Below are 27,380 nucleotides of genomic sequence, written 5' to 3' on the forward strand. Positions count from 1 at the left end.
CACTGGGCTGTCAAATAATGCGGTGGGGTAGCGTGATAGCCATATAGGTGATTATTATGTTATTGCAGTCCGTTTAATGATTGATTGGCAAATCAATTACGTGGCTAGCTGAGTCCAATCCAAATGTAGAATTTGCTCATTTCAAGGCCAGCCTAACTTGCTGCTTTCTCTGAACTCACACACATTGCAACACGAGTTTTACATTAGCCAGCATGGCCGCCTTGCGTGCAGCCAAACAAGCTATGAGGAGAGAAATAAAGAAACGAGTAGCTGCGTTGGACGATCAAGAGAAACTTCGCCAGTCTCGAGTCATTTCGCAAAAGGTAACTGCAGTGAGATATAAACAATCATGTAACAAAAAACTGGGTATCACATTTACAATGTGCTAGTGCATTTATTATTATAAAAAAAAAATTAATCAGCCATTCCAATGGGAAATTGAATGCGGAAAAAATGGGGTTCTGGGATAAATGTCGAAAATAAGATCTGAGAGGTTTTTGGTGCTTTCACGACAAATGGGAACTTGGAAAAAACGAGGTCAATCACGAAGTTGGTGGTCTTCATTTCGGAAATTCGGAGCTCTAGGAAGATGCCAGAGTTTCGAACTTGGAATTCCCAGTTGACCTTTCAAAAAATAATTCCAGTCAGAGTTTTTTTTCTTTTTTTTCACAGAAGTCTGAGATTTCCGAGTTCCCAGTTCATTTGAATGTTGCATTAGGATATCTGGTATGTTTTGCTCTATGAGATATCAGTCAGTTAACATGACCTTTATGAATTATGAAGCCTTTTATGTGCTTTTTCAGATTTTTTGTTGTTGAAAATCACAAAGTAATGTTAGCTGATGGAGATGATCTCATAGAACAGACATATAACACCTCCTAAGCCTGTGTTTACCACATACCTTATTTTTGGCGTTTATCCCAAAAATTCCATTAATTTCCCCACAGGCTTTGTACAATGGTTCCCTGGTGCCCGTGGTTAAAAATGTCCTAAAACGACCAGTGGCGCCCCCTTGTGGTGGATCCCAGGTGGGGGGGTGTTGGCCCCCCTAGGGGGTCTTACCCAACCTGGCCATGGACCCCCAGCCCACTCCCGAGGACCCCTGGAGCCCTCCCCATCAGCACCTGGGTGCGTGGCTAGACAGCCTGCGGAACCAAAGCCTGATTTAGTGTGAACCAGGGTGGAGTTGGTGCCTCCAAAAACATTCCATTACTATTGCTCTCTATAGCTACTTTAGTGTTTAGTATTGTCAATACCTGCAAGCAGAAGACACCTAGCCATGAATGCTTTCAATTATATGTAACTTGCCTTTTACTAACAGATAGACGATATTGCTTTTAAAATAATCAAATAACTCAAACAATTCGTTTGTCAGATGTCTCCAGTTGGTGACCTCACATGGTTTTCATAGGCCGTACTGTCTCCTAGAGTGTTAAACTGGCAGTACCTTAATGCTGTAATCATATAATTACCAGTCTCACACCTCATACCTAATTACTTTCATCAAACCTAACAGCACCTTTTGAATGGTTAATTTACATGCAATTTTCTTATGTAATTTGCTCCGTAAATGACAGGAAAATAGAAAAACTATGCCTACACTGACCCGTTTATACTCTCCTCTCAACCAGCTCTTCAAGCACCCCATGTATGCTAGCTGTGAGCGCATCGCTGTGTTCCTCAGCATGCATGACGAGGTGAGAACCGAGGAGATAATTCAGGACTTGTTTAAGCACGGTAAGACCTGCTTTATGCCCAAGTACTTGACCCAGGGCACCAGTAACCACATGGACATGGTGAAGCTCACCAGCATGGAGGATATGATGTCACTGCCTCTGACTTCTTGGAACATCAGACAGCCTGCCGCCAACGACAACACCAGAGAGGAGGCCTTGGAGACAGGTTAGTGTTAACCTACACACACACACACACACAAGCTTTTTGCCCTGCTGCTGCAATAATAAATAAAGAAATCACAAAGAAGAAGATATTGGAGTCTGTCCACTTTGTGTGAGAACCTATTCTATTTTTCTGTGATCTCTTTATTGGTTTTACACAACAACAAAATATCCTTTATATCCTACCGAGTCAGGTAAGCGTAATGGTACCTTCTTTCAGTACGCACATAGGGCCACACACACACACACACAGAGCTTAGTTTTCATGATTCATTTTTTACTTTTTGGGGAGTAAAAATATATTCCCAATCAAAATCCTAGTTTCCCTAACCCATAACCTTTAACCTAACTCAAACCCAAATGCCTAACCTAAACCTAACTCTTAAACCTAACCCTTAAGCGTAAAATAAAATGTTAACAAATTCAGGACATGAAAAAAGTCCTGACTGTTTTCCTACCTTGTCAGGACATTCTGGTGACTTGTCAGGAATTTGTGGGCCTGGTAAGGTTGGAAAACATTTACACACACACAGGGTGCCCCATGGTGATACGATCCTCACAGTGTGTGTTAACACATTGTACTTTAGTTTGCCTGTTGTATGTTACCAGCTGTGTGTATCATAACACACTTATGACCTATTTGTTTGAATTACCTACATCCTGGCATGGCCTTGCAATGTTCATCTTTCTTCCCTTATACACAGTTAATCTTTGTTCCCCTATGGGCCCTGTTCAGAAGTAGTGCACTATTTAGGGGAAAGGGTGCCATTTGGGATGGTCTCCAACATGTGACATCATATTAGTGTCAGACAAAAGTTCCTGTTTTGGTTTCCTCCACAAGATGGTGGTATAGTACCATCATCGAGACTTATCAAAATGGTAGTCTCCTGCAATAACAATCTTACGTCTGGCCACACTCCTGTCATGTGACACTTAATCGAAATACTATGCAAGGGGATGGATGGAATTGCCCCAACACTGATCCAAGGTCATTTACCCCCTAAAGGTTAATCATTGGTTAGGGGGAGGATAAACTGATCCTAGATCTGGTAACATCTACCCTGAGCACCAAATAAGCACTGTGAATCATTGGTGACGTTGCATAATTCTATTGCAATCAACTCTGCTGCTGCTGTATAATAAGAAAGATCATATTGATAACGGTTATTAGCATTGTAATCTCTTGGATGGTGAATACTTATTTTTTCCTCTGTCAACCTCAACTATTTTAATCCAGACCGTCACAGTTTTAATCATTAGATAAGATATGAAATACCAACGCCTGGGGAGGAAATGTGTTTGTTGTGCATTCTCTGAGTCTATTTGAGCTGTGCAAATAATGTCATCATGACTTCTGGAACCAAACTGGTCATAACCACGCTCCTTCATTGTGTATGTGTAACAGTATTGCTTCCGTCCCTCTCCTCGCCCCTACCTGGGCTTGAACCAGGGACCCTCTGCACACATCGGCAACAGCCACCCTCAAAGCATCGTTATCCATCGCTCCACAAAAGCCGCAGCCCTTGCAGAGCAAGGGGAACAACTACTTCAAGGTCTCAGAGCGAGTGACGTCACCGATTTGAAACGCTATTAGCGCGCACCCCGCTATAACTAGCTAGCAATTTCACACCGGTTACATATGTATGAATTCACTCCTGTCTGGCAATAACCTGTGTCAATTCTAATTATCGCTCTCACTCGCCTCATGCACTCCACTCACCAGCTCAAGTAACCGGGTTCACTTGTAACCGGGTTCACTTGTAACCGGGTTCACTTGTAACCGGGTTCACTTGTAACCGGGTTCACTAGTAACCGGGTTCACTAGTAACCGGGTTCACTTCTTTTGGCGTTGGTGACTATAGAAAGTCTACACTCCCTTTAACTTTTTTTTCACATTTTGTTGCATTCCAAAGTGGGATAAAAATGTATTTAATTTTTATTTTTTGTCAACAATCTTCACAAAATACTCATGTCAAAGTGGAAGAAAAAATGCAAACATTTTTAAAGATGAATGAAAAATAAAACCCTAATACACCTTGATTAGATAAGTATTCACCCCTCTGTGTCAATACATGTCAGAAACACATTTGGCAGCGATTTCAGTGGTCAGTCTTCTTGGGTAAGTCTCTAAGAGCTTTGCAACCCTGTATTGTGCAATATTAGCCCATTATTCTTTTCAAAATTCTTCAGAATCTGTCAAGGTGTTGGGGATCATGGCTAGACAGCAATTTTCAAGTCTTGCCATATATTTTCAAGCAGATTTTAAGTCAAAACTGTAACTTGGCCAAAGGAACATTCACTGTGTTCTTGGTAAGCAACTCCAGTAGATTTGGCTTTGTGTTGTAGGTTATTGTCCTGTTGAAAGGTGAATTCCTCTCCCAGTGTCTGGTGTAAATGATGCATGATGCAACCACCACCATGCTTGAAAATAAGGAGGCAGTTACTCAGTGATGTGTTGCGTTGGATTTGGCATAAGGCTTTGCATTTCTTTGCCTTGTTTTTTTTGCAGTATTACTTTAGTGCCTTGTTGCATACTTATGCATGTATTCTGAACCACTGCTTTTAATCAGGGCAAGGTGACCGGAAACATGACCGAATACAAACAGTGTAGCTATTCCCTCCGCAAGGCAATCAAACAAGCTAAGCGTCAGTACAGAAACAAAGGGGAGTCGCAATTCAACGGCTCAGACACGAGAGGTATGTGGCAGGGTCTACAGTCAATCACCGACTACAAAAGAAAAATCAGCCCCGTCGCGGATCACGATGTCTTGCTCCCAGACAGACTAAACAACTTTTTTGCTCGCTTTGAGGACAATACAGAGCCACTGACACGGCCCGCTACCAAAACCTGCGGGCTCTCCTTCACTGTAGCCAACGTGAGTAAAACATTTAAACGTGTTAACCCTCGCAAGGCTGTAGGCCCAGACGGCATCCCGGGCCGCGTCCTCAGTGCAGCTGGCTGGTGTGTTTACAGACATATTCAATCAATCCTTATCCCAGTCTGCTGTCCCCACATAATTCAAGAGGGCCACCATTGTTCCTGTTCCCAAGAAAGATAAGGTAACTGAGCTAAATGACTACTGCCCTGTAGCACTCACATCCATCATCATGAAGTGCTTTGAGAGACTAGTCAAGGACCATATCACCTCCACCCTACCTGACACCCTAGACCCACTCCAATTTGCTTACCGTCCCAATAGGTCCACAGACGACGCAATCGCCATCACACTGCACACTGCCCTAACCCATCTGGACAAGAGGAATACCTATATAAGAATGCTGTTCATCGATTACAGCTCAGCATTTAACACCATAGTACCCTCCAAACTCGTCATTAAGCTAGAGACCCTGGGTCTCAACCCTGCCCTGTGCAACTGGGTCCTGGACTTCCTGACGGGCCGCCCCCAGGTGGTGAGGGTAGGTAACAACATCTCCACCCCGCTGATCCTCAACACTGGGTCCCCACAAGGGTATGTTCTCAGCCCTCTCCTGTACTCCCTGTTCACCCACGACTGCGTGGCCATGCACGCATCCAACTCAATCATCAAGTTTGCAGCCGACACTACAGTGGTGGCCTTGATTACCAACAACGACGAGACGGCCTACAGGGAGGAGGTGAGGGCCCTCGGAGTGTGGTGTCAGGAAAATAACCTCACACTCAATGTCAACAAAACAAAGGAGATGATCGTGGACTTCAGGAAACAGCAGGGGGAGCAGCCCCCAATCTACATTGTCGGGACAGTATTGGAGACGGAGAGTTTTAAGTTCCTCGGCGTACACATCACGGACAAACTGAAATGGTCCACCCACACAGACAGAGTGGTGAAGAAGGCACAGCAGCGCCACTTCAACCTCTGGAGGCTGAAGAAATTTGGCTTGTCACCAAAACACTCACAAACTTTTACAGATGCACAATCGAGAGCATCCTGTCGGGCTGTATCAACACCTGGTACGGCAGCTGCTCCGCCCATAACCGGAAGGCTCTCCAGAGGGTAGTGAGGTCTGCACAACGCATCACCGGGTGCAAACTACCTGCCCTCCAGGATACCTACACCACCCGATGTCACAGGAAGGCCAAAAAGATCATCAAGGACAACAACCACCCGAGCCACTGCCTGTTCACCCCGCTATCATCCAGAAGGTGAGGTCAGTACAGGTGCATCAAAGCGGGGACCGAGAGACTGAAAAACAGCTTCTATCTCAAGGCCATCAGACTGTTAAACAGCCATCACTAACATTGAGTGGCTGCTGCCAACACACTGACTCAACAACAGCCACTTTAATAATGGAAAAATTGATGTAATCAATTTATCACTAGCCACTTTATATATATATAATGTTTACTTACCCTACATTACTCATCTCATATGTATATACTGTACGCTATACCATCTACTGCATCTTGCCATCTTGATGTAATTAAATGTATCACTAGCCACTTTAAACAATGCCACTTTATATAATGTTCTCATACCCTACATGACTCATCTTATATGTATATACTGTACTCTATAGCATCTACTGCATCTTGCCTATGCCGTTTGGCCATCACTCATTTATATATTTATATGTACATATTCGTATTCATTCCTTTACACTTGTGTGTATGAGGTAGTTGTGAAATTGTTAGGTTATATTACTTGTTAGGTATTACTGCATGGTCGGAACTAGAAGCACAAGCATTTCGCTACACTTGCATTAACACCTGTTAACCATTTTTTATTTTTTTATTTTTTTTAGTTCACCTTTATTTAACCAGGTAGGCAAGTTGAGAACATGTTCTCATTTACAATTGCGACCTGGCCAAGATCAAGCAAAGCAGTTCGACACATACAACAACACAGAGTTACACATGGAGTAAAACAAACATACAGTCAATAATACAGTAGAAAAATAAGTCTATATACAATGTGAGATAAGGGAGATAAAGGCAAAAAAAAAGCCATGGTGGCAAAGTAAATACAATATAGCAAGTAAAAGACTGGAATGGTAGATTTGCAGTGGAAGAAAGTAGAAATAATGGGGTGCAAAGGAGCAAAATAAATAAATACAGTAGGGGAAGAGGTAGTTGTTTGGGCTAAATTATAGATGGGCTATGTACAGGTGCAGTGATCTGTGAGCTGCTCTGACAGCTGGTGCTTAAAGCTAGTGAGGGAGATAAGTGTTTCCAGCTTCAGAGATTTTTGAAGTTCGTTCCAGTCATTGGCAGCAGAGAACTGGAAGGAGAGGCGGCCAAAGGAGGAATTGGCTTTGGGGGTGACCAGAGATATATACCTGCTGGAGCGCGTGCTACAGGTGGGTGCCGCTATGGTGACCAGTGAGCTGAGATAAGGGGGGACTTTACCTAGCAGGGTCTTGTAGATGACCTGGAGCCAGTGGGTTTGGCGACGAGTATGAAGCGAGGGCCAGCCAACGAGAGCGTACAGGTCGCAGTGGTGGGTAGTATATGGGGCTTTGGTGACAAAACGGATGGCACTGTGATAGACTGCATCCAGTTTGTTGAGTAGGGTATTGGAGGCTATTTTGTAAATGACATTGCCGAAGTCGAGGATCAGTAGGATGGTCAGTTTTACAAGGGTATGTTTGGCAGCATGAGTGAAGGGTGCTTTGTTGCGAAATAGGAAGCCAATTCTAGATTTAACTTTGGATTGAAGATGTTTGATGTGAGTCTGGAAGGAGAGTTTACAGTCTAACTAGACACCTAGGTATTTGTAGTTGTCCAAATATTCTAAGTCGGAACCGTCCAGAGTAGTGATGCTAGACGGGCGGACAGGTGCAGGCAGCGATCAGTTGAAGAGCATGCATTTAGTTTTACTTGTATTTAAGAGCAGTTGGAGGCCACAGAAGGAGAGTTGTATGGCATTGAAGCTCGTCTGGAGGGTTGTTAACACAGTGTCCAAATAAGGGCCAGAAGTATACAGAATGGAGTCGTCTGCGTAGAGGTGGATCAGAGACTCACCAGCAGCAAGAGAGACATCATTGATGTATACAGAGAAGAGAGTTGGCCCAAGAATTGAACCCTGTGGCACCCCCATAGAGACTGCCAGAGGCCCGGACAACAGGCCGTCCGATTTGACACATTGAACTCTATCAGAGAAGTAGTTGGTGAACCAGGCGAGGCAATCATTTGAGAAATCAAGGCTATTGAGTCTGCCGATGAGGATGTGGTGATTGACAGAGTCGAAAGCCTTGACCAGGTCAATGAATACGGCTGCACAGTATTGTTTCTTATCGATGGCGGTTACGATATCGTTTAGGACCTTGAGCATGGCTGAGGTGCACCCATGACCAGCTCTGAAACCAGATTGCATAGCGGAGAAGGTGCGGTGGGATTCGAAAGGGTCAGTAATCTGTTTGTTGACTTGGCTTTCGAAGACCTTTGAAAGGCAGCCATGTGTATGTGACAAATAAATGTGATTTGATTTGTATTCTTCTTTTCACTCTGTCGTTTAGGTCATTATTGTGGAGTCACTACAATGTTGTTGATCCATCCTCAGTTTTCTCCCATCACAGCCATTGAACTCTAGCTGTTTTAAAATCACCGATGGCCTCATGGTGACATCACTGAGCAGTTTCCTTCCTGTCCTGCAGCTCAGTTCAGAAGGATGACTTCATCGTTGATGTGTCTGGGTGGTTTAATACATCATCCACTGCATCATTATTACCTTGACCATGCTTAAAGATATATTCAATGTTTAATTTGTTATTGTTACCCATCTACCAATCACTGCCCTCCGTTATGAGGCTTTCGAAAAAGCTCCCTGGTCTTTGTAGTTGAATCTGTGCTAGAAATTGAATATTTGACTGAGGGACCTTACATATGTTATACAGTGAGGGGGGAAAAGTATTTGATCCCCTGCTGATTTTGTACGTTTGTCCACTGACAAAGAAATTATCAGTCTATAATTTTAATGGTAGGTTTATTTGAACAGTGAGAGACAGAATAACAACAAAGAAATCCAGAAAAACACATATCAAAAATGTTATAAATTGATTTGAATTTTAATGTGGGAAATAAGTATTTGACCCCCTCTCAATCAGAAAGAGTTCTGGCTCCCAGGTGTCTTTTATTCAGGAAACGAGCTGAGATGAGGAGCACACTCTTAAAGAGAGTGCTCCTAATCTGAGTTTGTTACCTGTATAAAAGACACCTGTCCACAGAAGCAATCAATCAATCAGATTCCAAACTCTCCACCATGGCCAAGACCAAAGAGCTCTCCAAGGATGTCAGGGACAAGATTGTAGACCTACACAAGGCCGGAATGGGCTACAAGACCATCGCCAAGCAGCTTGGTGAGAAGGTGACAACAGTTGGTGCGATTATTCGCAAATGGAAGAAACACAAAAGAACTGTCAATTTCCCTCGGCCTGGGGCTCCACGCAAGATCTCACCTCGTGGAGTTGCAATGATCATGAGAACAGTGAGGAATCAGCCCAGAACTACACGGGAGGATCTTGTCAATGATCTCAAGGCAGCTGGGACCATAGTCACCAAGAAAACATTTGGTAACACACTACGCCGTGAAGGACTGAAATCCTGCAGCGCCCGCAAGGTCCCCCTGCTCAAGAAAGCACATATACATGCCCGTCTGAAGTTTGCCAATGAACATCTGAATGATTCAGAGGACAACTGGTGAAAGTGTTGTGGTCAGATGAGACCAAAATGGAGCTCTTTGGCATCAACTCATAACCCCCGTGTTTGGAGGTGGAGGAATGCTGCCTATGACCCCAAGAACACCATCCCCACCATCAAACATGGAGGTGGAAATATTATACTTTGGGGGTGTTTTTTTGCTAAGGGGACAGGACAACTTCACCGCATCAAAGGGACGATGGACGGGGCCATGTACTGTCAAATCTTGGGTGAGAACCTCCTTCCCTCAGCCAGGGCATTGAAAATGGGTCGTGGATGGGTATTCCAGCATGACAATGACCCAAAACACACGGCCAAGGCAACAAAGGAGTGGCTCAAGAAGAAGCACATTAAGGTCCTGGAGTGGCCTTGCCAGTGTCCAGATCTTAATCCCATAGAAAATCTGTAGAGGGAGCCGAAGGTTCGAGTTGCCAAACGTCAGCCTCGAAACCTTAAAGACTTGGAGAAGATCTGCAAAGAGGAGTGGGACAAAAATCCCTCCTGAGATATGTGCAAACCTGGTGGCCAACTACAAGAAACGTCTGACCTCTGTGATTGCCAACAAGGGTTTTGCCACCAAGTACTAAGTCATGTTTTGCAGAGGGGTCAAATACTTATTTCCCTCATTAAAATGCAAATCAATTTATAACATTTTTTACATGCGTTTTTCTGGATTTTTTTGTTGTTATTCTGTGTCACACAGTTCAAATAAACCTACTGTTAAAATTATAGACTGATCATTTCTTTGTCAGTGGGCAAACGTACAAAATCAGCAGGGGATCAAATACCTTTTTCCCTCACTGTATGTATGGGGGACAGAGGAAAGGATAGTCATTAAAAAATCATGTCAACCCTTATTTCACACAGAGGGAGTCCTTATGTGATTTGTTAAGCCAAATACTTCTGAACTAATTTAGGTTTGCCTAAACAAAGAGGGTGAATACTTTTGCAGTTACTATTTGTTGTTTAATTTTTATTAATTTGTAAAAAAATATATAATTTTCTATTCAACTTGACATAAAAAGAATACAGTTAAATCTATTTCAGTCCCACTTAAAAACGCAAGAAAATGTGAAAAAAGTTGAAGGGGGTGTAGACTTTCTATAGTCTCTGTTTACCAACCAATCACGTCTTCAGTTTAGGGCTCCCTCTGACAGTGAACAGCTGGTTTGAATTTCTCTCCACTCTGACTCAGTCCTGCAGCCTTGAATACCTCTCATGAACCTATCATGGCTGTTGTCAAGGAAACTACCGATAGACCATAATGCAAAGCAAATGTAAATACATGAGAAGAGATGGGGGGGGGGGGGTCTGTCTTGCCGTGCCATCAGATTAGCTTTGATTATCGTCATGGTTTTCACATAGCAACCAGAAGGGCACTTTATTCCAAGTACCTTGAATATTCCCAGTAGCTGACAGAAGGGTTTAGACCATATTATTTCCCCCTTTTTTCATAACAGCAGTTCCATCCTCATAAAGAACATCTCTTTGTCCTGGGGTGCATAGAAAGCAAAGGTGTGTGTGTGTGTGTGTGTGTGTGTGTGTGTGTGTGGACAACACAACACAAATTGCTACCTGCAAGGATTGCCGTCCTGCTGAGCATCTGAAACTTGGCTTCAAAGCATTTTCCTCTTGTTCAGATACTTCGAGAGAGAGAACACGGCAGAGAGCTGGAGAGAGGGAGAGAACACGGCAGAGAGCTGGAGAGAACACGGCAGAGAGCTGGAGAGAGGGAGAGAGAACACGGCAGAGAGCTGGAGAGAGAGAGAGAACACGGCAGAGAGCTGGAGAGAGAGAGAGAACACGGCACAGAGCTGGAGAGAGAGAGAGAGAACACGGCAGAGAGCTGGAGAGCGAGAGAGAGAGAACACGGCAGAGAGCTGGAGAGAGGGAGAGAACACGGCAGAGAGCTGGAGAGAACACGGCAGAGAGCTGGAGAGGGAGAGAACACGGCAGAGAGCTGGAGAGGGAGAGGGAGAACACGGCAGAGAGCTGGAGAGAGGGAGAGGGAGAACACGGCAGAGAGCTGGAGAGGGAGAGAGAGAACACGGCAGAGAGCTGAAGAGAGGGAGAGAACACGGCAGAGAGCTGGAGAGGGAGAGAGAGAACACGGCAGAGAGCTGGAGAGAGAGAGAGAACACGGCAGAGAGCTGGAGAGGGAGAGAACACGGCAGAGAGCTGGAGAGGGAGAGAACACGGCAGAGAGCTGGAGAGGGAGAGGGAGAACACGGCAGAGAGCTGGAGAGGGAGAGGGAGAACACGGCAGAGAGCTGGAGAGAGGGAGAGGGAGAACACGGCAGAGAGCTGGAGAGGGAGAGAGAGAACACGGCAGAGAGCTGAAGAGAGGGAGAGAACACGGCAGAGAGCTGGAGAGGGAGAGAGAGAACACGGCAGAGAGCTGGAGAGAGAGAGAGAGAACACGGCAGAGAGCTGAAGAGAGGGAGAGAACACGGCAGAGAGCTGGAGAGGGAGAGAGAGAACACGGCAGAGAGCTGGAGAGAGAGAGAGAGAACACGGCAGAGAGCTAGAGAGAGAGAACACGGCAGATAGATGGGGGAGAGAGAGAACACGGCAGATAGATGGGGGAGAGAGAGAACACGGTAGATAGATGGGGGAGAGAGAGAACACGGCAGATAGATGGGGGAGAGAGAGAACACGGCAGATAGATGGGGGAGAGAGAGAGAGAGAGAACACGGCAGATAGATGGGGGGGAGAGAGAGAGAGAGAACACGGCAGATAGATGGGGGAGAGAGAGAGAGAGAACACGGCGAGATGGGGGGAGAGAGAGAGAGAGAACACGGCAGATAGATGGGGGGAGAGAGAGAGAGAACACGGCAGATAGATGGGGGAGAGAGAGAGAACACGGCAGATAGATGGTGGGAGAGAGAGAGAGAACACGGCAGATAGATGGGGGAGAGAGAGAGAACACGGCAGAGAGCTGGGAGAGGGAGAGAACACGGCAGAGAGCTGGAGAGGAGAGAGAGAGAACACGGCAGAGAGCTGGAGAGGGAGAGAACACGGCAGAGAGCTGGAGAGGGGAGAGAGAACACAGCAGAGAGCTGGAGAGGGAGAGAGAGAACACGGCAGAGAGCTGGAGAGGGAGAGAGAGAACACAGCAGAGAGCTGGAGAGAGAGAGAGAGAGAACACGGCAGAGAGCTGGAGAGGGAGAGAGAGAACACGGCAGAGAGCTGGAGAGGGAGAGAGAACACAGCAGAGAGCTGGAGAGAGGGAGAGAACACGGCAGAGAGCTGGAGAGAGGGAGAGAACACGGCAGAGAGCTAGAGGGAGAACACGGCAGATAGATGGGGGAGAGAGAGAACACGGCAGATAGATGGGGGGGAGAGAGAACACGGCAGATAGATGGGGGAGAGAGAGAACACGGCAGATAGATGGGGGAGAGAGAGAACACGGCAGATAGATGGGGGAGAGAGAGAACACGGCAGATAGATGGGGGGAGAGAGAGAGAGAACACGGCAGATAGATGGGGGGAGAGAGAGAGAGAACACGGCAGATAGATGGGGGAGAGAGAGAACACGGCAGATAGATGGGGGAGAGAGAGAGAGAGAACACGGCAGATAGATGGGGGAGAGAGAGAGAGAGAGAGAGAACACGGCAGATAGATGGGGGAGAGAGAGAGAGAGAGAGAACACGGCAGATAGATGGTGGGAGAGAGAGAGAGAGAGAACACGGCAGATAGATGGTGGGAGAGAGAGAGAGAGAGAACACGGCAGATAGATGGGGGAGAGAGAGAGAGAACACGGCAGATAGATGGTGGGAGAGAGAGAGAGAGAACACAGCAGAGAGAGAGAACACAGCATATAGAAATAGGGGGGAGGAGAGAGAGAGCAATGGCATTTTGGCATAGCAGGAGTAGATGTCCTTCAGAAAGTGAGTGATTTAACATTCATTCGAGATCTTTGTTATTGGCTAGGAATAGAAAAGACTGGAGTAGATTAAAACAGAGACCTATGATTGGGCTCTGTGTTATTTACACATTGGGAGGGTGTGTGTGGGTGTGAGCGTGCGTGTCTAACTATCAGGGTTCGATTGTTAGCATTACATCCTTACTGCCATTTAAAGTAGATGTGATGCCAGATGAGTCATGTGAACAACAGTAGGCTACATGCATCAATAATAGATGAATGTTGCCATGCAGTCTGGAGGGCCGGAGAAGAGACCGCAGCAGTATAGCATCTACAACCTGCTGCTGTTGTGAGGAACGTGTATGCAGAATGTCCCTGCTTAATCTGCATAAATGATTACTGAATGTCATGGTTGCGTGACAACAGGAAGAGCTTTTGATATTAGAGTCTCAGGCTACACCGAGCAGAATGAAGTGAGAGGTTCACATCATCACCAGAAACCTGCTGCTGCATTCATAAAGTGCTGATCTAGGATCAGGTCCACCCTGTCCATGTAATCTTAATCATTTTGATCTTAAAGCCAAAACTGATTCTAGATCAGCACTTCTACCCTGAGACGATTGATACATACGGGCCCTGATATCAGATGTTCTAAGAAAGATTCTGTGAAACATCTCATCTGTTATTTCTTTGGGTTGTCAGCGAGCACTTGATGCTATGGTTACACCAGGATGTTGTGAAATATTCATCCAAGGGCTTGTGAAGTCTTGCAGCGAACACCATCCATCTTTTGCCTCACAGAGAATCTGTAGCTTGTTGGGTCTGATGGAATTATAAAGAATTGATCATGCTGGAGACTGTAGAACTGGCAATGCATGTTTTAGTTCTGGCATTTATTGAAGCAGGCCTGCAGTTCACTGCTACGAAGCAACAATAGCATTTTTAGCCACATTTATTTTGTGGGGTGGAGTGTTTTCTGTTTTAAATAGGATGAACAGTGTTGTTTTATAGCTTTGAGGAACTCCTTTCATGTTCTTGAACCAACCAATCCTTTCATAGTGTTGTACTTTGATCACCATACAGGGGAAAGGCAACTGTTTAACAAGATGTATTGTAATTCAGTTTGAAGATCAGACATACTGTTTTAAACATGCATAGAGATGGCTAAATATAGACCTATATCACCACTGCTGTAAAACCCCTGACCCAGATAACAAGTATACATTGTGCTCACATAAGGGAGATGGCATCAGCTCTCTGAAAAATCTAATAAATAGTTCAGAAGGTATTCTAGTAAGCCTCCTCATTCATGTATTTTCATGTCTTCCTCCCATGCAGGAGGTCTTGACCTGATCTTGATGCCAGGCCTGGGATTTGACAGGAATGGGAACCGGCTGGGCCGAGGAAAGGGCTTCTACGACACATACCTGGAACGCTGTATGAAGCACCCCAAGGGGAAGCCGTACACCATCGCTCTGGCCTTCAGGGAGCAGCTGTGTCAGGACATACCTGTGGGCGACAACGACGTGCTGATAGACGAGGTCCTGTATGATGTCCTGGACTAGTTAAAAGGCACATTTTCATATTTCTGAAGTAAATCTCTATTTGGCTTGTTTTTGAGAAACTTACCCCAGCCGTGATACACTTCCTTGCTCGTTGTGCAGTAATCGGGCAACGCAAAAGACATGAATAAAACACACCCAAATATGTCGTTTTAGAAACAGACACACTTTCAGTATAGTGATGTAGGTGTTTAGATGTTGTACACATTAAATGGTGTCATTCCAGACTTTATCCACAACGTTAGCTTCCATTTTGTGCGACTGGAGCCGTTTCTTCTAGCAGCTGTGCTGCGTGGGCTGTGTCCATGTACTATAGGGACACGCTCAACCTGCACAGCTGCAGGGGGGAAACAGTGCAAGTCGACCAAAATGGATTATAATGTTGCGGATACATTTCGGAATGACACAATTTAACGTGTACAACATCTAAAGACCTACATCACTATACTGAAAGTCAATTTCTAAAAGGACATATTTGGGTGTTTTTGGAGCTTTTGTTCATGTCTTTTATGTGCCCAAAAACTGCACAACGAGCAATGAGGAAGTGTATCATGGCTGGGAGAAACGTATGAAAAACAAGACAAATCACACAAAACAGTGACTGGACCCTTCTAGAACATGCCATTTACACCAGAAACATAGATCTAATTCAGAAATAGGAAAATTATCCTTTAACTGTGATGTGAATAGTCAACTGGTCTACAATGGTATGACGATGAAATCAGTGGAGGCTGAGGGGAGGACGGCTCATAATAATGGCTGGAACGGAGCAAATGGAATGGCATCAAACCATGTATTTACATACTGATTCCGCTCTTGCCATTACCACAAGCCCGTCCGCCCCAATTAAGGTGCCACCAACCTGTGGATGAAATTGGATTATGCAGTACATGATATCATATTATGTGATCCCAGCTAACAGATATTGGTTCCCAGAACATTGTGGGAAAGTTATTTCAAACAACCAAAAGAGAACCTTTAGGGAACGTTCTGTGCTAGCTGTGATGATATTGTTTGGTATGTTGATATGATATTATCATAAGACATGAAGCTGTGAACTAGTCAACAGGACAGTGGTAGAGCTGAGCCTGGTGGCCTCATTCCAAATGGATCATTAGCCCTTAATCCAAGGTGTTTGTTTAAATACTGATCCAATCCATTTAAATCTTCTAGTGGGGGCATCAACAAGGGCCTAAGTAATGGGCCGGGGTTCAGTTTGGACTTCTAAAGTGCTTGCTAAAGACCCCTAGTAATCCTAATGGTCAAACGAGTTGTCTTAGAATGTGCCTGAATTGGTGAGGAATAAACTGTTCTCTACAGATGACACTACTACCAGATGACACTACCTTGTTTCCATTTCAAGATTCCTGTGATTTCAGATCTTAGATTTTTTTGAAACTGTCAAACTTCCTGGTCTTCTGTAATGAGATGGTTATGCTGCCATCAGGGGACACAGGAAGTTCGGTTAGGAATAAAGACGGCTGAATGAACACACGCTTGTTTATTGCTCAACAAAGCTAGCTAGCATAGTTTTGGTGTCAGAAGTGGGATCCAAAACCCCTCCGTTGTCTTAACAAAGGAATAACAGTATTATTACTGGAGACTGAGAGCATGCTGAGAATGAGTGTTTGACTGGCAGAATGTTAATGAACTGCCTAGTGACTGCCTTCCATGTTTGTCTAATTGCTGTGATGCTCTTGGGAATTAATCCATACTTTTCTGGTAGAGTCTTTTTATGTTTTGCTTATCAATGTCTTGCCTGTTTTAAACTGAGACTGAATGACATGATATTGCTAAGTGCAGCAGCATGAATCGCAGAAAACTTGAATGGCTCACCGTAGATCCAAGAGCAAAACACACTAAATAGATGTTCTCTCTTTTTGTGTAACCGCACTTGAACATACATTGCTGGTCCTCCATTTTTTTTATTTATTGAAGACCATGATTATTTGGATCAGGAAACTTTTGTTCCTGGGAGGTAACAAAAGGATGTACACACCTACAGTAGACCTTCAGAACCATAGTCATCCATCCATGATCTAAACAAGACCTTCAGAACCACAGTCATCCATCCATGATCTAGACAAGACCTTCAGAACCACAGTCATCCATCCATGATCTATACAAGACCTTCAGAACCATAGTCATCCATCCATGATCTAAACAAGACCTTCAGAACCACAGTCATCCTTCCATGATCTAAGCAAGACCTTCAGAACCACAGTCATCCATCCATGATCTTAACAAGACCTTCAGAACCACAGTCATCCATCCATGATCTTAACAAGACCTTCAGAACCACAGTCATACATCCATGATCTAAACAAGACCTTCAGAACCACAGTCATCCATCCATGATCTAAACAAGACCTTCAGAACCACAGTCAAGCATCCATGATCGAAACAAGACCTGCAGAACCATAGTCATCCATCCATGATATAGACAAGACCTTCAGAACCATAGTCATCCATCCATGATCTAAACAAGACCTTCAGAACCATAATCATCCATCCATGATATAGACAAGACCTTCATATCCACAGTTATCCATCCATGATCTAAACAAGAAAAAAAAGGCACCTGCCAGAAAGATTACGTGACCTGTGTGGTCCAGTGATTATAATGCCACTGACCCTGGTACACGTATACCAGAGTCGACATGGGTTCAAATCCAATCCTCCGACTCGATCTCCTCCAGTCTTTCCTGGCTTCTCTCTATGGTCTTCTGTTCAATAGGAACCATTAAAAAATATGAAAGGAGTGGAGTGGGGGTGGGGGAGGGGGGCAAAAGAGAGATTACAAAAGACCTTGTCTCAATCTTATTATTTTAGACTGGCTGTACTTCCACCACGACCTGCCCACTCATTAAATCCCCATGGTGGTTTATAGTTTGTTCATCTGCTGAAATCACAAAAGTGGTTTTGCATAAACGTTATTCGGTTCCTCTATGTGTTTAACATTGGTTTCAGTTTGTAAAGCCCCGACTACTAAACAGTCCCATCTTTCAAAGGCTGTCTGTCTGTCTGTCTGTTTGTCTGTCTTTTCAGCAGTTGGTTTATTACCATGGCGGGGAGGAAGTCTTTCTCCAGCTGTACAGAACAGAACACACACACAGTACATCAGTACACACAGTACATCTCTCTCAGAATCAGCCAGCTTTATAATGACATGGATCAGGAGCATATATGTAGGATAGCAGCCACACACAGACTTTCTCACCTACCACTGCCTTCTCTCCATCACTCTCTCCATCCTCTCTTTCTCTGCTTGATCAATCTCTCCTAGAGAGCTACAGCTGCCTGTTTCATCAGAACCAGTGTGAAGATGGTTTATTCAAGAAATGAGACCTACACGTATGTGTATGTGTGTGCTCAACATGGCTGCTCATTACAGAGGTAACAAGGCTAGATGGGACGGGCACATTTTTTATTTAACTAGGCAAGTCGGTTAAGAACAAATACTTATTTACAATTATGGCCTACCAAATCAAATCAGCGTTTATTTGTCATGTACGCCGAATACAACAGGTGTAGGACTGTCAGTGTCAGGTGACAGGTCTGGCTTCGATGACGCAGGTAGCTCTGATGTCACAGCCATTCTGCATGATCAGGGGCCAAGCATCTCAGAGCAGGAGTGCTGATTTAGGATCAGTTTAGGCTTTTAGATCACAATGAAAAAAAAGAAATGTACAGGGGGGACCTGATCCTAGATCAGCACTCCTACGTTGAGAAGCTTGATACTGCACTGTGCATATGGCCCCTGGGGTGCGTCTCATATGGCCCCTGGGGTGCGTCTCAACAGTCTAGAAAACTAATTTCAACAATTGACAAATAGATCTATTTTTATTCATAAATACAGGTAAGCCTACCCATAAATACTGTTTTATATATTTATGAACAGTATAAACCATTTAAGTCTGAATGTCATCATATATACTGCTCAAAAAAATAAAGGGAACACTTAAACAACACAATGTAACTCCAAGTCAATCACACTTCTGTGAAATCAGACTGTCCACTTAGGAAGCAACACTGATTGACAATAAATTTCACATGCTGTTGTGCAAATGGAATATACAACAGGTGGAAATTATAGGCAATAAGCAAGACACCCCCAATAAAGGAGTGGTTCAGCAGGTGGTGACCACAGACCACTTCTCAGTTCCTATGCTTCCTGGCTGATGTTTTGGTCACTTTTGAATGCTGGCGGTGCTTTCACTCTAGTGGTAGCATGAGACGGAGTCTACAACCCACACAAGTGGCTCAGGTAGTGCAGCTCATCCAGGATGGCACATCAATGCGAGCTGTGGCAAGAAGGTTTGCTGTGTCTGTCAGCGTAGTCTCCAGAGCATGGAGGCGCTACCAGGAGACAGGCCAGTACATCAGGAGACGTGGAGGAGGCCGTAGGAGGGCAACAACCCAGCAGCAGGACCGCTACCTCCGCCTTTGTGCAAGGAGGAGCAGGAGGAGCACTGCCAGAGCCCTGCAAAATGACCTCCAGCAGGCCACAAATGTGCATGTGTCTGCTCAAAAGGTCAGAAACAGACTCCATGAGGGTGGTATGAGGGCCTGACGTACACAGGTGGGGGTTGTGCTTACAGCCCAACACCGTGCAGGACGTTTGGCATTTGCCAGAGAACACCAAGACTGGCAAATTCGCCACTGGCGCCCTGTGCTCTTCACAGATGAAAGCAGGTTCACACTGAGCACATGTGACAGACGTGACAGAGTCTGGAGACGCCGTGGAGAACGTTCTGCTGCCTGCAACATCCTCCAGCATGACCGGTTTGGCGGTTGGTCAGTCATGGTGTGGGGTGGCATTTCTTTGGGGGGCCGCACAGCCCTCCATGTGCTCGCCACAGGTAGCCTGACTGCCATTAGGTACCGAGATGAGATCCTCAGACCACTTGTGAGACCATATGCTGGTGCGGTTGGCCCTGGGTTCCTCCTAATGCAAGACAATGCTAGACCTCATGTGGCTGGAGTGTGTCAGCAGTTCCTGCAAGAGGAAGGCATTGATGCTATGGACTGGCCCGCCCGTTCCCCAGACCTGAATCCAATTGAGCACATCTGGGACATCATGTCTCGCTCCATCCACCAACGCCACGTTGCACCACAGACTGTCCAGGAGTTGGCGGATGCTTTAGTCCAGGTCTGGGAGGAGATCCCTCAGGAGACCATCCGCCACCTCATCAGGAGCATGCCCAGGCGTTGTAAGGAGGTCATACAGGCACGTGGAGGCCACATACACTACTGAGCCTCATTTTGACTTGTTTTAAGGACATTACATCAAAGTTGGATCAGCCTGTAGTGTGGTTTTCCACTTTAATTTTGAGTGTGACTCAAAATCCAGACCTCCATGGGTTGATAAATTGGATTTCCATTGATTATTTTTGTGTGATTTTGTTGTCAGCACATTCAACTATGTAAAGAAAAAAGTATTTAATAAGATTATTTCTTTCATTCAGATCTAGGATGTGTTGTTTAAGTGTTCCCTTTATTTTTTTGAGCAGTGTATAAAGCATGAACAACAGGCCTTATACATGTTCTAACAAACTGGAAATATGTTAAATATAAGCAGATCCATAAATAGCACCCTGTTCCCTTTATAGTGCACTATTTTGGACCGGGGCCCATAGGCCTCTGGTTAAAAGTAGTGTACTACAGTGAGGGAAAAAAGTATTTGATCCCCTGCTGATTTGGTACGTTTGCCCACTGACAAAGAAATGATCAGTCTATAATTTTAATGGTAGGTTTATTTGAACAGTGAGAGACAGAATAACAAAAAAAAAATCCAGAAAAACGCATGTCAAAAATGTTATAAATTGATTTGCATTTTAATGAGGGAAATAAGTATTCAATAAACCTACCATTAAAATTATAGACTGATCATTTCTTTGTAAGTGGGCAAACGTACAAAATCAGCAGGGGATCAAATACTTTTTTCCCTCACTGTATATAGCGAATAGGGTTCCATTTGGGACGCAGACTTACACAATTCCCGAATGCTCCATCACTGCTCTCTTCCACAGTCTTTTGGCCGTCTCCTTGTGTTTAACCTGTTTGTAAATCGCCTGTGTGTGTGTGTGTTTTCTCTCTCCCCTGTGCGTGTGTGTGTGTGTGTGTGTGTGTGTGTGTGTGTGTGTGTGTGTGTGTGTGTGTGTGTGTGTGTATCTCTTCCCCAATAAACCACAAGAGTGAGGGCTCTTCAATATTTCATGAGAACGGGAAGAGTGTTTATGCTCTAGGGACTGCACTGAAAATGAGCATGAGTTCAGATTTCACACCCCAAGAACACCCCAGGTGAACACACACACACACACACACATCTGTAGGTCTCATTTCCTTAATGAACCATCTTCAGAATGACAGGGTTCTGATGAGATTATCTCAGAAAGCCAACACAAGTCTTCAGGTCTCAGGCAAGGTTACTCATCATAGTTCACTAACTCCATTTGCTTAGCTAAATTGATTGAATAAATGATATGGTAGATATTAAACCAGAGATGTTTTCAACAGTTACTTCCAGTTGAATAATCAACTAAATGAGGCTTGATTAGAAATAGAAACATGCATGAACTAGATTCTCAGTTTACAGAGATTGGCCTACTAAAGTATTTTTAATGTTTGATTCTGTTTTGGGGTGATTCCCCAGGCAATTACTTTATGGCATCTATGCTGGAGCCTTATGCTGCGTTTGTAACCAAGTGGGAAGTGGGAATTTACCACTTGAACAGCCCTCTAACTTATAAAAAGCAATCTATTAATATAATTGTTTTACTCTATAATTTGTTTACAAGCATGATAGCTGTACTTTTAGTGTTGGTCATTAGCCAATAAGCTACCCAGGAAAGGGCTGAAAATAGCCCATATTAATATATGTAGGCTTGGAAATACGGTTAATGAACTCAATAACTTGCTAACTTTAGATAACATTCACATATTAGCCATTTCTGAGACTCACTTAGTTCATTTGATGATACAGCAGTAGCAATACAAGGATATAACATCTATAGAAGAGACAGGAATGCTTATGGGGAAAGTGGGACTGTATATATTCAGAGCCATATCCCTGTAATGCTTAGAGAAGATCAAGCTGTCCGCTCAAGAGGAAGCTTCTCACTGTAACCAGTGCCTGTAATCTGGTTCAGGTTATTAATCAACCTACCAGGGTGTTTACAAACACTACAAGAACAAGATAATCCACATGTATTGATCACATTTTTGTATCCGTACCCATTGGATGCAGTGATCACAATATAGTAGCTTTATCCAGGTAAGCCAACGTTCCAAAAGCTGGGCCTAAAATAGTGTTTAAGAGAAAAAATATTTATCTTTGACTCTTATGTGGATGATGTTCAAAAATACAAAATATAATACAAAATAATACAAAATATAATACAAAATATTTATCTGTGACTCTTATGTTGATGATGTTCAAAATATTTGTTGGTCTGATGTGATTAATGAGGAGCATCCCAGACGCTGCACTTGATAGGTTTATTGATAAACCTGTTAAGAAACGGACTGTTAGAACTGTTAAGGCTCCATGGATTGATGAGGAATTGAAAACCTGTAAGGCTGAAAGAGAGGGAGCAAAAGGAGTGGCTAATAAGTCTGGCTACACATCTGACTAGCTGACTTTTCAAATTGAGAAATTATGTGATTAAACTAAACAAAAAGAAGAAGAAACTGTATTATGAAGCCAAGATCAATGATATAAAGAATGATGGAAAAAAATATGGGCAGAAAGTCAAATTCAACTCCATCTTTCATCGAATCAGATGGCTTCATCACAAAACCATTTTAAGTTGCCAATTATTTTAATGATTACTTCATTGATCAAGTGGGCAAACTTAGGCAGGAAATGCCAACAACGAACAGTGAGCCATCGTAATCATGTATAAAAAAAACTAATAATGAAAGAAAAGCATTGCAAGTTGGAATTTTGTAAAGTTAGTATGGGAGAAGTGTAAAAATTACCTGGGGCGGCAGGTAGCCTAGTGGTTAGAGTGTTGGGCCAGTAACCAAAAGGATGCTAGATCGAATTCCCGAGCTGACAAGGTAAGAATCTGTCATTCTGCCCCTGAGCAAGGCAGTGTTCATAGGCTGTCATTGTAAATAAGAATTTGTTCTTAACTGACTTGCCTAGTTAAATAAATACAAAAATAATAATGACAAACCTCCTGGCCTTGACAACTTACGTAGATGGAAAGCTACTGAGGATGGTAGCTGACTCTATAGTCACTCCTATCTGTCATATTTTTAATCTGAGCCTAGAGGAAAGTCTTTGTCCTCAGGCCTGGAGGGAAGCCAAAGTCATTCTGCTACCCAACAGTGGTAAAGTGGCCTTTACTGGTTCTAACAGCAGACCTATCAGCTTTGCGCCAGCTCTTAGCAAACTGTTGAAAAAATAATGTTTGACCAAATACAATGCTATTTCTCTGTAAACAAATGAACAACAGACTTTCAGCATGCTTATAGAGAAGGGCACTCAACATGCACTGTACTGACACAAATGATGATTGGTTGAAAGACATTGATAATAATAAGATTGTGGGAACTGTACTGTTAGATTTCAGTGTAGCCTTTGATATTATTGACCATAACCTATGGTTGAGAAAACATATGTGTTATTTCTTTTCAACTTCTGCCATATCGTGGATTCAGAGCTATCTATCTAATTTAACTCAGAGGGTTTTCTTTAATGGAAGCTTCTCGAATGTCAAACATGTAAAGTGTGGTGTACCGCAGGGCAGCTCTCTAGGCCCTCTACTCTTCTCTATTTTTACCAATGACCTGCCACTGGCATTAAACAAAGCATGTTTGTCCATGTATGCTGATGATTCAACCATATGCATCAGCAACCACAGCTAATGAAGTCACTGAAACCCTTAACAAAGACTTGCATTCTGTTTTGGAATGGGTGGCCAGGTAGTCTTGAACATCTCCAAAACTAAGAGCATTGTATTTGGTACAAATCATTCCCTAAGTTCTAGACCTCAGCTGAATCTGGTAATGAATGGTGTGGCTGTTGAACAAGTTGAGGACTCTACTTGGTGTCACCTTAGATTGTAAACTGTCATGGTCAAAACATATAGATTCAATGGTTGTAAAGATGGGGAGAGGTCTGTCGGTAATAAAGAGATGCTCTGCTTTTTTGACACCACACTCCACAAAGCAAGTCCTGCAGGCTTTAGTTTTATCTTATCTTGATTATTGTCCAGACATATGGTCAAGTGCTGCGAAGAAAGACCTAGTTAAGCTGCAGCTGGCCCAGAACAGAGCGGCACGTCTTGCTCTTCATTGTAATCAGAGGGCTGATATTAATACTGTGCTTGAGAGTCTGTCTTGGCTAAGAGTTGAGGCGTCACTTCTTGTTTTTATAAGAAACATTAATGCGTTGGAAATTCCAAATTGTTTGCATAGTCAACTTACACACAGCACGGACACACACATTTACCCCACCAGACATGCCACCAGGGGTATTTTCACAGCACCCAGGTCCAGAACAAATTTAAGTAAACGTACAGTATTATACAGAGCCATGAGTGCATGGAACTCCCATCTTATATAGTACAAGTGAACAGCAAACCTGGTTTAAAAAAAAACTAAGAAAGCAACACCTCACAGCACAACGCCTCTCTCCCATGTGACCTACTTGTTGTGTATATGTACTGACATGTATGTGGAACTGATAGATGCAAACACACACACACACACTAAATGTTAATGTTTTTAAATGTATGTAAATTGTAAAGTATTTTGTCTGTAATGTCTTTTTTGTTATATGTCGGACCCCAGTAAGGCTAGCTGTCACCATTGGCGTAGTCTAATGGGGATCCTAATATATCAAATCAAATTCTCAACAAGTTCAAAGCACGTGAATGTATCCAACTAGTATTTACGACTTCATAAATGGTAAATTCCCACCTCCCACATGGTTACGAACGCAGCATTAAACACAGGCTCCAGCATAGATATGGAAAGATAGAATGTGTGCTAACCTTGCAAATTAGGTCTTCTGTGACAGCATGGGCAGCTATCTCCCCTTTAATAGCTATCTCCCCTTTAACAGTTATCTCCCCTTTAACAGCTATCTCCCCTTTAAAGTAATACATTTCCTCTACTTCTATGAGTGTTTTGGTCATTTGTAAATAAACTGAACAGGTGTGTACCACCATGGACTGTGCTGGACTGTGTATAGTCTGAAAGGTATAAAGCCACATTGGTGATTTACTGCTACCTGCAGTTATGGAATGTTTTTGTCCAATAATAATCCAATAACCAGGTTTCCAAGTTGCGTTGTGCTTGTAGAGCTGACTAATGATAATGGACTGATGGTGACACACACACACACACACACACACACACACACCACACACACACACACACACACACACACACACAGAGTGCCTGTAGTAATGACAAGCGGCTGATGTAGCACACACAGACCTACAGAACTGCAGAGCTTTCAGAGGCGTTCCACACACAGATCTACAGAACTGCAGAGCTTTCAGAGGCGTTCCACACACAGACCTGCAGAACTGTAGAGCTTTCAGAGGCGTTCCACACACAGACCTACAGAACTGCAGAGCTTTCAGAGGCGTTCCACAGACAGACCTGCAGAACTGTAGAGCTTTCAGAGGCGTTCCACACACAGACCTACAGAACTGCAGAGCTTTCAGAGGCGTTCCACAGACAGACCTACAGAACTGCAGAGCTTTCAGAGGCGTTCCACACACAGACCTACAGAACTGCAGAGCTTTCAGAGGCGTTCCACAGACAGACCTACAGAACTGCAGAGCTTTCAGAGGCATTCCACAGACAGACTTACAGAACTGCAGAGCTTTCAGAGGCGTTCCACACACAGACCTGCAGAACTGTAGAGCTTTCAGAGGCGTTCCACAGACAGACCTACAGAACTGCAGAGCTTTCAGAGGCGTTCCACAGACAGACCTACAGAACTGCAGAGCTTTCAGAGGCGTTCCACACACAGACCTACAGAACTGCAGAGCTTTCAGAGGCGTTCCACACACAGACCTACAGAACTGCAGAGCTTTCAGAGGCGTTCCACACACAGATCTACAGAACTGCAGAGCTTTCAGAGGCGTTCCACACACAGATCTACAGAACTGCAGAGCTTTCAGAGGCGTTCCACACACAGACCTGCAGAACTGTAGAGCTTTCAGAGGCGTTCCACAGACAGACCTACAGAACTGTAGAGCTTTCAGAGGCGTTCCATAGACAGACCTACAGAACTGCAGAGCTTTCAGAGGCGTTCCACAGACAGACCTACAGAACTGCAGAGCTTTCAGAGGCGTTCCACAGACAGACCTACAGAACTGCAGAGCTTTCAGAGGCGTTCCACACACAGACCTACAGAACTGCAGAGCTTTCAGAGGCGTTCCACACACAGACCTACAGAACTGCAGAGCTTTCAGAGGCGTTCCACACACAGACCTACAGAACTGCAGAGCTTTCAGAGGCGTTCCACACATAGACCTACAGAACTGCAGAGCTTTCAGAGGCATTCCACAGACAGACCTACAGAACTGCAGAGCTTTCAGAGGCATTCCACAGACAGACCTACAGAACTGCAGAGCTTTCAGAGGCGTTCCACACACAGACCTACAGAACTGTAGAGCTTTCAGAGGCGTTCCACACACAGACCTACAGAACTGCAGCGCTTTCAGAGGCGTTCCACAGACAGACCTACAGAACTGCAGAGCTTTCAGAGGCATTCCACAGACAGACCTACAGAACTGCAGAGCTTTCAGAGGCATTCCACACACAGACCTACAGAACTGCAGCGCTTTCAGAGGCATTCCACAGAAAGACACATTTGTTCTGAGGGCTTACGTATGAGCAGACCACCATTCTCTCTGATTAGTCCCAAATGACATTAGCCATGACCATGGCCCATTGTGAATTGGGTAGCACCCTCTGCCATGAGCAGCAGAGAAACATGGCTGAAGAGATTTAACCATCTGAGCAGCAGTTCTAATATTCTGTAATCCATCATCGGTACAGGCCTGCACCCACCTGGAATCTGAGGCAGAGGAAAGGACATGGAGTGAATGGATTTATGAATGAATGGGCATATGTATGTATGTATGTACTGCATGTACAGGTAGGTATGAACGTGTATGAGAAAGTGAATGAATGAACAAATGAATGAACAAATTAATTAATATTTAACACAAGGTAATAGCCACTTGTATCCAGTGTTAAATGTGTTGTTTTAATATGTGCGATTGCACCCTGGACTCAAGGCGGGTGTTCCCACATCCAGTCAACCTGTCAGTAATGACTGGACTGCCTTCATCAGTTCCTAACTGTGGACACTAACTTTGTAGTGTATATTCATGGTGAATCTGACATGAATATGTACGATAAGTCTGAACATCTCATTTTGCAACA

General features: G+C 44.1%; 1 protein-coding gene across 1 annotated transcript; it reads left to right on the top strand.

Annotated features, from left to right (window-relative positions):
- The first annotated feature begins 1 nt into the window (after position 1).
- On the top strand, positions 2-15,186 carry LOC106562590 (5-formyltetrahydrofolate cyclo-ligase). The gene is made up of 3 exons (XM_045689467.2): positions 2-323; positions 1,632-1,902; positions 14,734-15,186. Exons 1-3 carry the CDS (start codon positions 213-215, stop codon positions 14,958-14,960), a joined length of 609 nt encoding a protein of 202 aa, XP_045545423.1. The 5' UTR covers positions 2-212; the 3' UTR covers positions 14,961-15,186.
- Positions 15,187-27,380: the final 12,194 nt, after the last annotated feature.

This window comes from Salmo salar, chromosome 11 (genome assembly GCF_965601325.2).
Source record: "Salmo salar chromosome 11, fSalSal1, whole genome shotgun sequence".
In the NCBI taxonomy this organism is placed as follows: domain Eukaryota; kingdom Metazoa; phylum Chordata; class Actinopteri; order Salmoniformes; family Salmonidae; genus Salmo; species Salmo salar.

Excerpts from the sequence above, each read along its gene's own strand:
- LOC106562590 (XM_045689467.2), top strand. The coding sequence starts at position 213 with ATGGCCGCCTTGCGTGCAGCCAAACAAGCTATGAGGAGAGAAATAAAG. Across the intron at positions 324-1,631 it reads CTCGAGTCATTTCGCAAAAG|CTCTTCAAGCACCCCATGTA; the intron begins GTAACTGCAGTG and ends CCTCTCAACCAG. Across the intron at positions 1,903-14,733 it reads AGAGGAGGCCTTGGAGACAG|GAGGTCTTGACCTGATCTTG; the intron begins GTTAGTGTTAAC and ends CCTCCCATGCAG.